The sequence below is a fragment of the Melospiza georgiana genome, chromosome 20, assembly GCF_028018845.1.
Source record: "Melospiza georgiana isolate bMelGeo1 chromosome 20, bMelGeo1.pri, whole genome shotgun sequence".
Lineage (NCBI taxonomy): Eukaryota > Metazoa > Chordata > Aves > Passeriformes > Passerellidae > Melospiza > Melospiza georgiana.
This window is the reverse complement of record NC_080449.1, coordinates 12,282,920-12,298,264: the sequence shown is the minus strand read 5'-3', so window position 1 is coordinate 12,298,264 and position 15,345 is coordinate 12,282,920. Positions and strand designations below refer to the sequence as shown.

General features: G+C 51.3%; 1 protein-coding gene across 6 annotated transcripts in view; it reads left to right on the top strand.

Annotated features, from left to right (window-relative positions):
* Positions 1–10,394, top strand: part of MAPKAP1 (MAPK associated protein 1) — an 80,788-nt gene extending 70,394 nt beyond the window's left edge. For all 6 annotated transcript variants that reach the window (XM_058038339.1, XM_058038343.1, XM_058038337.1 and 3 more), the window contains 2 exons: positions 7,986–8,083; positions 9,828–10,394. In XM_058038339.1, coding sequence (XP_057894322.1) covers positions 7,986–8,083; positions 9,828–9,953 — 224 coding nt within the window. In that variant the 3' untranslated portion in view covers positions 9,954–10,394. The remainder of the gene's footprint in view (positions 1–7,985; positions 8,084–9,827) is intronic.
* The last annotated feature ends 4,951 nt before the right edge of the window (positions 10,395–15,345 follow it).

The following is a 15,345-nucleotide window of genomic DNA, read 5'->3' as shown; positions in this document are numbered from 1 at the left end:
TTTTATCAGCAATTATTGAACTATATCCTTCTCCCCTTCATTACCCCTTCCTACTCCATGTTCTTGGTTTAGTCATTGTCTTCCTTTTCTGTCTCTCCATCAAGATTTCATGGTCCTTGGGTAGGCACAATCCCAAGGAGAAGCTTCCCCAGTGACCTGGCAGTCTGAAACACGTGAGGATTTTGTGTACAGTGCAAGGGCCAGTTTGTGCTGGTAAATCCTGCCACACCTCTGCTCTGTACCCACATTTCTGCAAATGCAGACAGTGAGGGGATAAAATGGTGCCCCCAAAACAAGGCTGTATTTGAAGAGTCCAGTTGAAACCTGAGGTTTCCCCTGCTGTCAATGCACCAGGGACAATCCCTGGCCACCTTGTCCTGCAGGATGGGGCTCTGCCGCCCCAGAGGCAGCACCTGCTGCTGTGGGGAGCTATGTTTGTCCCCAGATCCTGCCAACCCAGGAGTTTCAACCCCCAAACAGAGCCCAGGTACAGGAGGGCAGTGCCTGCACATGGGGACCACTGAGTGAAGAATCACGGTGGCTTTGGAGGGGACACTGACAGGTTGGAACCAAGGCAACCACGATGGTACCGAGGGGCTTATTTGCTCATTTTTGTGTGAACATCTTAAACTTCTCCTACTAAATAATGGTTCAGCACCGTTCCAAAAGGAGAAAATACTTCCTCCTGAAACTGCTGACCTTTTCCCAACTCACTAAAGATGTTCCAAAAGTCATTATTTTAGGCCAGCAGAAAAGACTTTTAGTGTGACATCTCAGAATGATGCATTTTGGGGAACTGAACAGCAGATCAGTATCTCTTGAATTTTAAATGGAAAAAAGTTATTTTAGTAGCATAAAGGAATGAAACTCACTGTATTTCACAAGTTTTGTCTGTGATTTTTATCAGCACGGTGATGTATGTTTGTAGCAGAGTTTACATCAAAAATTATTCCCGGATCTTTCTTGAATGAATTATTGCAAAGAGAGGCTGGGTACAGATAAGGTCTTTGAGTTCTGCAATATATTTTGTTTTCATGTTTTTATCTCTTGTAACACAAACCTGCTCCATCTCCTCTTCCAGAAGTGCTGGTGCTTGTCCCATTGTGCTGGGCTTGGGGTTTGGGGCTGCCTTCCCTCCCTGGGCGCCTCGGTGGGGTTGGAGCCAGCTGGGCTGGGCTCTGTGTGAGGGTGCAGTGGGAGCCTCGTGCTCGTGTTCTTTGCTTCCCCCTGCACTGGCTCCTGCAGGGAGGCTTTGGTGGCACCTGTGTGTGTGTGTGTGTGAAAGGGCTCAGCAGCCTCAGAGCTGACGTGCTGGGGATGCTGATGGACAGCTCGCAGCCGTTTTGGACAGGCTGAGTTTTCCTGTGCTGAGAGTTCACAGAACTCAGAGCTGCCTTCAGTGAGGGCAGAAAATGAGAACAGAAAGCTCTGGCATCTCATTTGCCATTAGTGGGGGGATTGTAGGCAGGGATGGCTGATGATTTTTGTTTGCCCTTGTAGTAGCCCTGGGTCAGAATTTGAAGTTTTATTTGTAAATTAAATCAGACTCCCTGGATTTAGACTGAGGGGAGAGTTAATGGCCCTGCTGGCTTGCTTCGATGCCATTAGAACCTGACAACACTGGGCACGAACATCTTCTTTAAATCAGGTTCAGCCTGATTATCATGAGAGATTCTGAATGTTTTGAGTCTTGAAAGGAAGCATCCTATCATGGAGAAATAAGATTTAAGCCTTAATAAAGTAGTTGTCATTTTTATAGCTGAAAAGAGCTTTGTATCTCAATTAAGTGTACATAATATAAAGTCTTAAGGAAGCAACATAATACGTTTAATACAATTATATCCCTTTGCAATAGTGTAATTTAAAGGAAATCTGATTCTGGTAATGTCTCTTACATTACTTGGACAGGGGAGAAACTTCAGTGTCACTGCCCACTGCCGTGTGCAGTGCTCTGTGGCCCGAGTGGCCCTGATGGATGCCCAGGGCTGCTGGGCACAGCTGAGCTGGGCAGGGAGTGCAGAGCCCAGGGCAGCCCCTGTGCCACCACACCTGATCAGAGCCTGCCCAGGGCTCTCCCAGGCAGCTGTGCTTCACAGGAGCTGCAGAAATTGGATTTATTTGATAATTTACTTGAAACACTGAAGCAACGTTCTCTGTGATCCTTTATCTGCCTTTTTTTTGTTTTCATGAAGCAGAGACATCTCAGTTGCTTTGTCAAAATACCCTGGGTATGAAGCTAAGTGTAAACAAAGGTGTTCCGTAGGTCACGGAGTACATGGGTAACTTCAGTTTGTAATTTAATTGCCCGCTTTGCACCCTGCAGCTGAAGATTTCCTTTAAATTCTGATTCCATTGTTGCACTGGGGCTTAACAGAGTGTTAACCTGGTAATAGGCACAGGGCCTCCCCATTATATGTCTCGCTATCGAGCGGTTCTGCATGACTAGTTAAAAAAGATGGCAAGAAGATTAATGAAAGCTGCGAGTCCAGAAGGGGGGCAGGTACCTCGGTGAGACTTCCAGCGAGGAGATATTAGAGCTGAACCAGAGCTTGGCTTTTTCTTTATCCCGTGACCTCTGAACCTGCCTTACTGTCGGGAGCTGCCAGCCGAGCCGACGTTTTGATTGATGTTGCTACACGAGTCAGTCTTTCCCATTGAATTCCACATCTGCACGAAAATAGCTTTTCCAGCAGTATTCACCCTGGCTGCAAGTGATAGCCAGAGCCATGCCTGAGCCCCCTTTATGTAGTTTTCATTTAAAGCTAAAGGTGTTTGATGTTTTAATTCAGTGTCCAGTTTCTCTTGATTATGCACATTGGGTAGTACTAATTTAATGAATTCGTTGTTGGGTTGTGGAAGGGCTGAAAATACCCAGGAAGTGTTGGGAGGGCATTGGGTTCCTGCTGCTCTGGGGGCTCAAACAGAGCTGTTGCAGGTTTGCTCAGAGCCTGCAGTGGGGCCAGAGCAGAGGCAGTGTGTGCTCTGCAATTGGTGCACAAAATACCCCAATATTATGGTTCCTGATATCCCTGCTCCTGCAGCGGAGCAAGGAGTAACAGTAAAATTCCCACTCAACAGGAGACTAGTCACAGGTTCTGACCAGAAGGTACAAAACAGGTTCAGCAGAGAAAACGTTCCCAAACTTCAGGCTGGGAGTGAGAGGAGCACGCGAGTGTGGAACAGAAGGGCAGAGCCCAGCCCTGGGCACGCGGAGCAGGCAGGGGCGGCAGCGGGCACAGATGGCCCCGTGTGCCCGGTGGGCTCGGGCTGTGCCAGGGCGGCACTCAGCAGCGCTGTCCCTGCAGAGAAGGGCTGCCAGTGAGGGTCCCCAGGCCTGGCAGGGGCACGAGCAGCCGGGCACTGCAGCGCTGATTAACTGCAGCCCCTCCAACAGCCGCTCATAAAAGTTCTCCTGAGCGCAATCAGGAGCGCGCATTGCCTCATCCTTTTAACAAATCTGTTTTGTAGCCCTATTAAAAGGGGTCTTCATCTATCCTGTCAAAGCTATTCTGCTGGGGTTTTTTAGTTTAATTACACTATCCAATTAAAACTCCTCGCTGCATTTTGATTCGCCTCTCCTCGGGCCTGAGTGGATGTGACATTTACAAGGCTCGCCTCTCCGGCAGACAATGCGTGATTGATGAGGTGCAGACGCAGTGGAGGAGCCCATTGCCATGTGGAAACACTGCATTTTGATTTATTTATCTTTTTTCCCCAAACAAGGTTGCTGTTAAAGAGGTTTTGGGCAACCCCGAGTCGCACCTCAATTTTCAGCATTTTTGCAAAAATCTTTATTAGTATTGTGCCTCTGATAATAATTTAAAGAAACAGAAGGCTTTGAGGGAAAATAATCCAGATGTGTGAATAGTTGCCACAGTTTGACACAAAAGTGGGTGTGTGCTGCACTTTAATTGCAGCTCTGTTTTCAAGACATCTGGACCCACGTCACCCTCTAATAGCAATGCTGAGTAGCAAGCCTACAGTGGAACATAAAGGGTTGGAGGAAAAGAGATCATGGAATATGCTGCTGCCTGAGAGAATGGGGTGAGCCAGCTGGACCACAGCTGCTGTTTTTTTCCTTAACAGTCTTATCATTTGTTCCCACTTAAGTACTGCCCTGGTTTGAGGAGATCCACCTCGGGTTCATGGTGGGCAGCCTGAACCACCAGTGACTCCACTGGCATCAGTGGGGTGAGGATTGCACCCAGAACTGGCTGCCCTCACTGCCTCTAACTCATGTGCCTCTGGGATAAATATCCCTTGCATGAAATGGGATTAACCCCACCCGTACACCCAGGCCCACAGCCCTGTTCTGTCTGTCCCTAGCAGAGCTTGGTGCCACATCTGGATAATCCAGCTGTGGCTGCAACTTGTGACCTCCCCTGAGAAGTTTTTTAGGTTACCAGAGGGTGTCAGGAAGGGTGTTGTATGTTTTTTAACCCTAACACAACTCTTGCAGCTTTGTAGACCCTTCAAGCCTCCCTCCAGGGTCACGGCATCACTGCTGGGGTATCACAGGAGGCTTTCAGACAGCTGAGCCCCTCCCCAGTGCTTCGGGTGAAATGCAGCAGTGGCTGCAGAGCAGAGCCTCCCCCAGCTCGTGCAGGGTTGGAGGAAATGTGTCTTTGTACAGAAGTATTGCTGATGTGTATTTTGCTGTCCTCATTCCTTGCCTTTGACTGGTGCATTTCTAACCCTCCTGCATCCTTTCTGGGCCCATGGGAGGAGATTTCAGGGTCTGAGCCTGTTGAGGTCACAGTTTCTGAAGCAGTGAGAATCAGTGATGTCAAACGATGTCCATAAGTGCTTTGTTCTTCAGAGAGTCCTTCTCCAGCTATTTATTCCACTAATAACTCCTAATTGTTGACTTCTGCCTTATGGCCCTGTAATGACAAAGTAATCATCAAGGTATATTGGAAAATTAACATAAATTTGCATTTCTAGTGTTTGTTTGTTTTCTGCTTTGTCCAATTCATGAATATTCTTTTCATCCTCTGTCTAATTAGTGATTTAATTCCATTCTGTTTAAAGAGTTGGCAAAGGATAAGGGCTGAATTGTGGGGTGGGAGGGAAAGAAGAGAAACTTTCTAATCTTGGCAGATTCAGTAAAAAAATTATCTTCTGCAAATTCATATCCTTGTTTTCCAAGCAAAAAATCTATCTTTTGGACTTTGATAAAAAGAGTTTATTACTTAGATTAGAGTGATTATTGTTCTACCTGTGTCAGGTGCAGCGTGGGGCCCGCCAAGGGCTTGGATGTTTTCCCAAGATTGCAGGAATTAGCACAAGATTTACTGTTGCCCGTACAAGCACATTATGGTGGGTGGTGGTGGAGCTGTAGTCCCACAGGGTTTCTGGGGGCTGTGTGGGGCCGTGGGGAGCTGGGGCTGGCGTGCAGGAGGAGCTGCAGAGCCCTGGGAGGGCCAGGAGAGCCGGAGCTGCAGCGCTGCAGGGCCGCTTCCCTCGCCTCGTTGGCAGTGCAGTGGTGCTAAAAATCAGAGATGGGCTGAGCAGCTGAACGTGAGACGTGGTGCTGAAGGAGTAAATGAGCTCTCCTTGGTGAATTCCCAGTGAATTAGCATCCTGCCCTTCCGTCTGTGGGCTCCTCTCCAGGAGTAACCACACAGGAACCCATTAGTGCTGGGCTGGGGAGATTCATCAGCAGGGGGAGAGGCTGCTCTGCTGCTCTGCCCTGGGGCCGTGGCACGGCTGGGGCTCAGGGGGCACCAGGGACATTGGCACAGGACCCCTCGGCTGTGCTGGGCTCAGCGTGGGCTGCGCCAACCCCTGACCAAAGCTGCTGAGTTTCTGTCATTCCTTTTGCTTTCCATAACACTTTTGACAGACAAACATATTCAGGAATAACGTGGATTTTCTGTTGCTGTGCAGCTGATTGGTCGTGATTGCAGGGCACTGAGGTTCCCTGCAAACACCCAGCCACTGGTGGTGTGGAGTGATGGTAGCAGCTGCTTGTGCAGCATCTGCATTTGCTTTAAATCCCCCATCACGTGCAGCAGGAGCCACTCGAGCTGCTGCTGTTTGTTACCAGATCCTCTCACACAGAAACATCAAACCATGGAAGCTCCTATTGATCTCAGAATTGTCAGGGGTGGTGCTCTATTGGAAAGAGGTACATCACATATTTAAGCACTCTTGGAAATGGAAATCAATCTCACAATTCATAAATTCCATCTGGCTAGAAGAGTAGCAGAGCAAAGTGCCAGTTAGGATTTCAGTGCGCTCATATTTCATGCTGTAAGTAGCGTGTTGTGGACTTGGAGCCCATAAACATGATGCTGTAATGGGGCTTTCGAAGGAAAAGTCTTCTTGGCTTCTTTCCACTGGGTCCCCAGTCCCGGCAGGAGGGGCTGTGAGCTCTGCGGGGTTTGGCATCGGTGCCAGGGCCCTGCAGAGCCACACTGGGCCAGTGCCCTGCTGGGCAGGCCCAGAGCAGCCTCTGTGCCCGGGGCAGCAGGAGCTGTGCCCTTGGCAGGGCTGTGCTGGGCAGGGCAGTGCCCCAGGGACGCGTGGTGGCACCGTGGCTCGAGGCCAGCCTGGGCTCCGGGGAGCAGGAACACCTGGAGAGGTTTGGTCTTGATCCACAGCAAGAATTACCCAGAATTTCCAAAACCCAAAATGCAGCAGCCCGTAGGGATCCCTCTGACCCTGTTTTGTGCCAGTTTCTGATAACCAGTGTGGGATGTTCAATGTCCAAGGAGAGTGTGGGAGCTGGTGGAGCGCGGTGCTGTGTCCCAGCCCCAGAGTGGTGCACTGGCACTTTTGGAATCATTAAGATGCTGTGTTCCAGGCAAAGCTGCATGCATTAACATGCTGATGAGCTCCCAGCTTGGAATTCCGCATTTTTAGTACCACTGAGGCATCATTTGTCAAATGATTTAAAGGGTTGGGTTTTTATTATTATTATTAGCCAATTTTTCAATACAGAATTTATATTCCAGATTAGTGCATCATAATGGTGTTTAATTAACATGCCACGATAAAATACTTGCATCTCAAATTTCCTGGCCACCAATCTGAGCATATATCAGTCACTTTTTGGAAATCTGGAGAATTAGATAATGTAAATAAGATTTCCAATTAGCTTTCCTGCAGGAAAGACCTGGATTTACAGTAATGTGGCTGTTACTTTATGGATTGCTAACTTTGACTGTTGAACAGAATAAATTAGAAAACCGTTGGAAAAGTATCATGTACAGAATGCATTTAATTTTAATTTTGAAGCCATCAGCATCCATACAAGTGAAGGGTATTTTGCCTTCCTTTGTGTTCCACGTCAGACCTTTGTGTCCAAGTCGTTCCTGCTGGCGCTGCATGTCGGAATGCAGGGCTGCCATCCCAGGGCAGCCACAGGGCCAGCACGTGGAACCTCTGTTTGGGACAGAGGCCTGAGTGCCAGGAAGGTGCCAGCAGGTCACAGTTAGTGTTTAATTTGATTTTCCCTGGTGTGGGAAGGGCCATCCCAGCCCTGAGCGGGTTTGGTGGTGGCACAGCCGCGTCCCTCGGTGCCCTGCGCTTGGTGCTGCTCCCATGGTCGCCAGCAGCTGGCTGGGCTCACGCGGTGTTTGGGGTGTTTTGGGAGGAGGGTTTGGAGTGCTGGCTCTGGGATTAATTGCCATTTTCTGTTCAGTACAACCCTCCTCCCATGAGCAGCCCCGTCGCGGTGCCGGGGCTGCAGCGCCGTCGCGGCCGAGCAGAGCTAACCAGCCATTTGATGGATTTTTGCATTTCCTGCAGTGGGGATGTGATGGGAAAAGGAACTTTATTGACTGGAGTTCAGCTGCTCCTGTAAGCCACCACTTGCCTTAAATTGAAATGACATGAGAAGCCTGTCAGCATTTCATTGCTTCCTTCTGTCGTGCTGATGGTACGCTGAGATCACCATCTGTGGTTTTCTTCTGTCAGGCAACGAGCTCTGCTCAAACTTTACAGGAATATTCTAAGCAGTTTTTTTCTTATCTTTGCAGGTCATGCAATATTTAAACTTACATATCTAAGCAATCATGACTACAAACACCTTTACTTTGAATCAGATGCTGCTACTGTCAATGAAATCGTACTGAAGGTGAGTATTAAATTTTAACGTGACCCAAAATCCTGGTGTTTTACCACTTGTTAGACATGTGAGTATTCAGGAGGCTCTGGAAGCACACGAGGGTGCAGTGCCTGAGGACCACTGGGGGTGTGTTTAACCTGTCAGGATGGCTGCTGTTTTATTCATCCTTCCAACAGCCACGCAGCCACTGCCTGTCTGTGTGTAGCATTTCCTTTTGTGCTTTTTTCTAGTTAATAGAGACACCATTTTCTGTGGAATTTTATTGGAAACTACCAGATTTTATTGTGTCCAGGTAGTTTCCACCTTTGGACACGTGGTCAGCAGCCCTGTGCCATGCAGGGGTTGGGTGCTCCTTCCCCCCACAGCTCTGCCCACACTCAGGTGTCCCCACACAGCTCACAGGGGCTTCTCTACCTGATCCTCTCCCCGGACTGTTTGCTTTCCTTGGGGCAAACACAGACACAAACTCCCTTGCTTTGGGAAACAATTTTTTGTTACACTCTTGAAAAATTAAATGGAATTTTCCACAAGTTCATCTTTCGTAGCAAGTCAAAACTCAAAAGCAGTAATTTTGGCAAACCATCTGTTATGTTTGCTTTTATTGGCTGTGTGGAGTTTAGAGGATTGTTAAACAACTGACGTGCGATAAAATAACTTTTATTCATCACACTGGAGGTCAGAGTGTTTGAGGGGTTTGTGCTCTGTGAGCTGTTAGGCCAATTCTTGTGGTCCCACTTTACCTTAGATCAGCTATTGCAGTCTCAAATGCTTAGAACCATGGAATCATAGAATCATTAAGGCTGGAAAAGACCCCCAAGGTCATCAAGTCCAACCTTTGCCCAAGTACCCCCATGCCACATCTCCCACTTCCACTCATCCCAGTCTGGTCATAAACAAAGGCTAAAAAAGTGGTTTACTGTCAATAACATGAATATTCGAGAGAGAAATAATATTGAGCAGTACTTTTTTCCCAAGTTGCAGTTTGTTTATATAGAACATTCTCTGGCTTCATGCACAAGTCACTGGTTTGTTTTCAATTCCATCAGCATCAGGGAGCGCAGAAAAATCAGACTTTTCAAATTAGGCTTTTTAGATGATCAAGTGAGAAGGACTGAGACTTTATTGACCATGAAAATTCTCTATATTTTTATGCCTTAAGCTGTAATATGCAATGAAAGTGAAACACTCTACAGTGCATAAAATTGTGCAAGTTTTAAGCCACAGCATATTAACCAGCTAATGACAGACCAAAGGGCATTTTTATCTTTTTGATTCTTGCATTAACCTTCCATTAAAATTATCTCTGAGATTATCACAAAGCATTGGAGATAATAAATTTAGGGAGTAGCAGGCTTGTTAAATATCATTTTAAAATGCTTTCATCAAGTAAAATGTGCCAAAACAGAGGGAAACTCTGAGATTAGCTGAGTACGCAAACATCATAATGGAAGAATTCTTTTTACTGAGGCTGATAAGATCCTTTATTGATGCTCATTGCTGATTGTGCCAGCACTGGGGGGCCTGCACAGCTCCCTGCCCTCCGCAGAGGTTTGGGTGGCCCAGGGTGGCACCAGGGACACAGGAGGACAGCCCAGGGCTCTCCTGGCACTCTGGGCTCCCTCTGCCATCACCCTGCCCGTGGCTGCTGGGACCAGTTGGACCAGAGCCCTGCTGAGGGGGTGGGCTGGGGGTCCCTGCCCACCCCGGGCTGTCCCCAGGCTCGGGTGACATTAACACCGCTCGTGTCTTGCAGGTTAACTATATTCTAGAGTCGCGAGCAAGCACAGCCAGAGCAGACTATTTCGCTCAGAAACAAAGAAAGCTGAGCAGGAGAACAAGCTTTAGCTTCCAGAAGGAGAAGAAGTCGGGGCAGCAGTGAGCGGGCAGAGCTGCGCGCGGCGCCGGAGCCGCTCCCCTGCCCGCGCCCGGGGCCGCCGCTCTGCCCGGGCCGGCCGGGAGCCCGGACATCCCGTCCCCACGGCTGCCAGGCCGGCCCTCCTCGGCGCGGGGAGCCGCCCTGTGACAGACATAAAGAGCCATATCAGCCGGGAAGAAGACTGTTACGCTTCAGGTTCCTTTGATTAGAAATAAGAGAATGACGTAGACTGGCATCATTTAATTACTGTATTATGTACAATCACAAGAAGAGATGTGATTACATATTATTTCACAGCCTGGTTAAAATAAATTATATACATCTGTAATCCACCCACGTACACGCAGGTATTGCTTGTGACATGATCAAATTTCTAAAAACAAAATGTAGGACAAATGTATCCATTTTTACTATTAATAAACAGATGTAATCTTTTTCAAGGTCCATATGATGCACAGTTCTTTTGGGGGGAGGCTGCAGTCCCAGATGGTTTCACTTCTGTTGCTGAAGTGCAGGAGGCATCCGTGAGCCAGGAACAGCAGCCGTGGCAGGGGAGCGCTTAGCGAGGGAGCCCTGAGACAGTCCAGTCTGTTGTGTTTGTTTTGTTCAAAAATATTTTATTTAACTGTGCTTTTCAGCTTTGCAAATGCTTTATTGGAAGTTCCTTGCTGAAGGCAGCACGGTGGTTGGAAATCCACGTCTTGGAGGTGGAGAGGAGAATCCTCCTGCCCGGGACCCTCAGCTGCTGCCACCCTGGGGCTAGCACATCCACTGGGGCACCTTGTCCCTGGGCCCTCAGAAATGCCTTCACCTTCTCTCAAAATTATTCCTTAACAATACAATTAAGACTTTGTACTGGGATTTGTAACTACCTTGGCCTTGTTCATCCTTAACACATCAGGGACCACGGGAATGGATGCTGGCACCCAGAGCCGCACTGTTGGTAGAATTCACCAGAGGTGTCTTTCTCCAGCTCACTGGAGCTCTGCACAGGCTATCACAGAACTGCCCCGGTGCCCCACGGGGCTGGGGCAGCTCCCTGGGCACTGCCCACCCTCTGCCAGCCTCCCACCCTGCTTTTGTACAGAGAAAACTTCCTGAGCCTTAACACAGCGCGGGGCAGCCCCGGGCAGAGGGAGGGCCTGGGTCTCACCTGTTGTGTTTCTGTTCTGGGTTTGCTTGGCCCTGCACCACCGAGGCCAGGCCTCCCTGTACAGTCTTCCATGATATCTGCAAAACAAGAGAAACAATATTTTATAGTATTCTATTAATTTTTTTAATATTTTCTATGTGCAAATGCAGCACAGATACAATGGGAAAAGCCCCTTCGATGTAAATGACTCTTTTAACCGACTCTGTGAAATATTTAACATTAAAGTTGCTCTGTGAATGTTCTTTGGCCACCCAGTTTCAATTCTTTTTAACTGAACTGAAAAATTGCCTATTTGGTACCATAATCTGCAGCAATCTCCTGTTTCCATGGCCATAGTGCTGTTGCCACCCCCTCACGTGTATTTGTTATCAGCAGGGATTCAGCATGTGCAGGTTTGCTCTCAGGAGAGCCTAAAAAACTCAGTAACGTTTGTGGCAGAGTCCTTTGCCCAGACCAGCTGTGCTCACAGCCTCCTGCCAGTCACCTTCCTGCTCCTGGTGTGGGTGTCCCGAGACCCAGGCAGAGATGGACAGACAGAGGCTGCTCCAAGGCTGGGTGAGGAGCAGGGAGATTTGGAGCCCAAAGTGAGTTTATCTGCTCCAAAAGAGCCACTGACCAATTTGCTTCCAAAGGTCAGATTCAGTTTGATACATGGCCCACAGGAAACCTTCCTCAAACCCTGGAAATGTCCAGCATTGCAGGAGCTGAGCATCCCTCCCCAGCAGAGGCATTTCTGCTGCCCAGCGCCCCTGAAGGAGTTAAATCAGGCTCGTGGCTGCAGCGTGTGCACAGCTGAGCACGGAGCCATCGCGGGCTGGTCTTTCCCCGGTAGCTGTAGATGTAATTGAGTCAGATGGGCATTCAACTGGGTCAGCAAGGCAAGCTGTTCCCCCATCCTGCTACCAGAGAGCCGAGCGCGGCTCCCCTGCGCACGCAGGCAGCTGCTGCAGGCACCAGAGATCCCCTCAATCCCCTCTGACTCCTGCTGTCAGAGGGCTCCTGTCCACAGGGACAATTCCCCTCCACCTCCTCGGCTTTGTCAGAGCACAGGAGAGCACCAGAGAGAGACCTTTGAGCAGGGGACACCCAGGGCACCCTGGCACGAGCTGGCACCCAAGGGCAGAGCACTGGGTGCTCTCCCTGGGCTTGGCAGGGCTTTGCCAGGAGCTCCCAAAGCACCAATTCCAGCCAGAATTGCCTTTGGTTTTGGGTTGGCAGGAGTCTGGTGCATCCCTGGGTTTTGCAGCTGCCCCTCAGGGGGGGCTGAGACCTGGCACCAGGACAAGCAAGCGAAACCCGTGGCACAGCCGTGGGTGCAGCTCTGAGATTAATGGGGGGAGTTATTTATGGAGACATGTTTGTAATGGGCCCATGAATCCATGGAAATGCGCTGCTGAGGCGGCGGGTGGGGCTGGGTGCTGCTGTGCAGCTGAAATTAATGCCCCTTAAATCACAGCCAGCGCAGCCACCCCGAGCAGCGCTGGGACAAGGACAGCCACGAGGACAGGGACACAGAGGGCACCGGGGCACTGCTGGGCCAGCAGGAGCGTGCCCTGGCCAGGTGTGCTCCCTGCATCGCTGCCAGGACCATGGAGAGCTCAGGGTCACCAAGAACGGGGCACAAGGAGGGCTGGCCCTGGCACATCCCCATGCTGCTGCTCCTCTGCGTGAAGGGTTAAGCACTGTCATGTTTTATTCTCCCCACACACCTCTGCTTAAATGCAAAAAGGGAAAAAAATCTCAACAGGGTGTTGTTCACTCTAAAAACCCTAAGCATGATTTGTGAACTCTCACAGCCTGGGTAATCTCATCAGAGTAATGGGATTATATTTCAAATCACCATGGCCTGTTCATTACACATTTAAACTCCTTTGACAGAGGAAAAGTTAAATAAAATGTGTGCGTCAGCCCTGGTTGACTTTCCCAGTTCTCTTTCTTGATTAGACAAACAGATGCTGAGCTCCAAAATGAAAAAATAATGTGCTCATTTATTCATTTTTCTGACAAGTCACAATAGATTTTTAACTACAAATGAGCCCCCTCCCCAGGTGGGAGCGCAGGGCCCGCGTGTGCCGTAATGGGCTGGGAGCTGGTGGCAGGGCTGGAATGGGGCACAAGTGGTCATTTCCAGGCTGGGAGCGTGGGGACACGGCCACGATTCCCCCGCCACTGCCACTGCCACCACTGCGGGGCGGATTGCTGCCAGCAGCTGGAATTCCACAGCCACAGCCACAGCCTGGCCCAGCCCCAGCACCCACCGAGCTCTGGCACCTCCTCCTGCTCTGCTCACCCGGGCTGGAGCACAGCCCAGGGACAGGGACAGGGCTGCTGGGGTGCCAGGGCCATGGGGACAGCTGTGGTGTGGCCATGGGGATGGCTGTGGTGTGGCTGTGGGGACAGCCATGGTGTGGGCATGGGGATGGCTGTGGTGTGGGCATGGGGACAGCCATGGTGTGCCCATGGGAATGGCCATGGTGTGGCCGTGGGGACAGCCATGGTGTGGCCATGGGGACAGCCATGGTGTGGCCGTGGAGATGGCCATGATGTGGCCAAGGGGACAGCCATGGCATGGCCATGGGGACAGCCATGGTGTGGCCAAGGGGACAGCCATGGTGTGCCCATGGGAATGGCCATGGTGTGGCCAAGAGGACAGCCATGGTGTGGGCATGGGGACAGCCATGGTGTGGCCATGGGGACAGCCATGATGTGGGCATGGGGACAGCCATGGTGTGGCCGTGGGGATGGCTGTGGTGTGGCCGTGGGGATGGCCATGGTGTGGCCAAGGGGACAGCCATGGTGTGGGCATGGGGACAGCCATGGTGTGCCCATGGGAATGGCCATGGTGTGGCTAAGGGGACAGCCATGGCATGGCCATGGGGACAGCCATGGTGTGGCCAAGGGGACAGCCATGGCATGGCCATGGGGAATGACCATGGTGTGGGCATGGGGACAGCCATGGTGTGCCCATGGGAATGGCCATGGTGTGGCCAAGGGGACAGCCGTGGTGTGCCCATGGGGATGGCCATGGTGTGGCCAAGGGGACAGCCATGGTGTGGCCAAGGGAATGGCCATGGTGTGGCCAAGGGGACAGCCATGGCATGGCTATGGGGACAGCCATGGTGTGGGCACGCTGAGCACTGCCAGCCACTGGCACACACCTGCTCAGGGCACTGGAGCTCCCAGCTCCTCTCACGGTGTCGCTGCTCCCAATCCGCCCTCAGCAGAGCCCCAGGTGTGCCACGGGGATGGGGAGAGCTCAGCCCAGGCCTGGGGGTCTCGGTGCCCCCGGGTCCTGCGTGGGCCCCTCCAGGGCAGCTCAGCCGTCCCCAGGAGCTGCAGACGAAGGAGCAGGCAGGCTGGGCCTGGGCTGAGCTCCTGCTGGAGAGAGAGGTCTCGTCAGGGAGCACCGGGACTCTATTAGGGAGCTGAAATGCCAGATAATTAGAAATACACCAGCAAACCCCATTATTGTCAGGAGGCTGCAACTGCGTACAGTAATGAAGCAATTATTAATGAGCAACTGCAAGGCTGTCATTAATTTCAGCTTTTCAGGATCACAGACTACGACAAGTTAAATGTTACAGCAGAGCCGGGCTGGGCTGAGCGGGGCTGGTCCCCACCCAGCTGGGCACAGCAGGGTGTGTTGGCACCCCTCAGCCCAGGGGGCCCTCCCTGTGCCCACAGTGCCAATCCCTCCCCGTTCTCTCCTCCTTTCCCTTTGCCCCTTTGGGCTGTGGCACTGACAGGGATTGGGACAAGAACGGGCACAGGGATGGGGACAGGGAGGGGCACAGGGATGGGGACAGGACCAGGGAGGGGCACAGGGAAGGGGACAGGTCCGAGGAGGGGCAGAGCCTGCCGGGCCGCCCCGTGGTGCCGCAGCCCGGGCGCGGGGCCGGTGGCTCCGGGTGCGCTCGGGGCCGGGGCAGGCGGGATCCGCTCCCGCACCAGCGCAGCCCCGCGCCGCAATCTGTCACGGCGGCTGGGGCTCGCCGGCTCTGCAATATGTACCTCATGTCTGGGCTGTCATCGGACATAATTCCTCCCTGCTGGCATATTGCTGATTTGTGCATAAGTGATGCGTGCAATCCACCTGAGCCGGGAGTCAGGGGTGCCTCGATCCGGGGCTGTCAGGGCAGAGTGTTTTAGTGCCTCCTGCGATTAGCTGGAATTGACAGGCCCTGAGAGCCGGGAATTGCACAACAGGGGAATTAACAGCCAGGGCTGGAGTGGAGTGTGGCA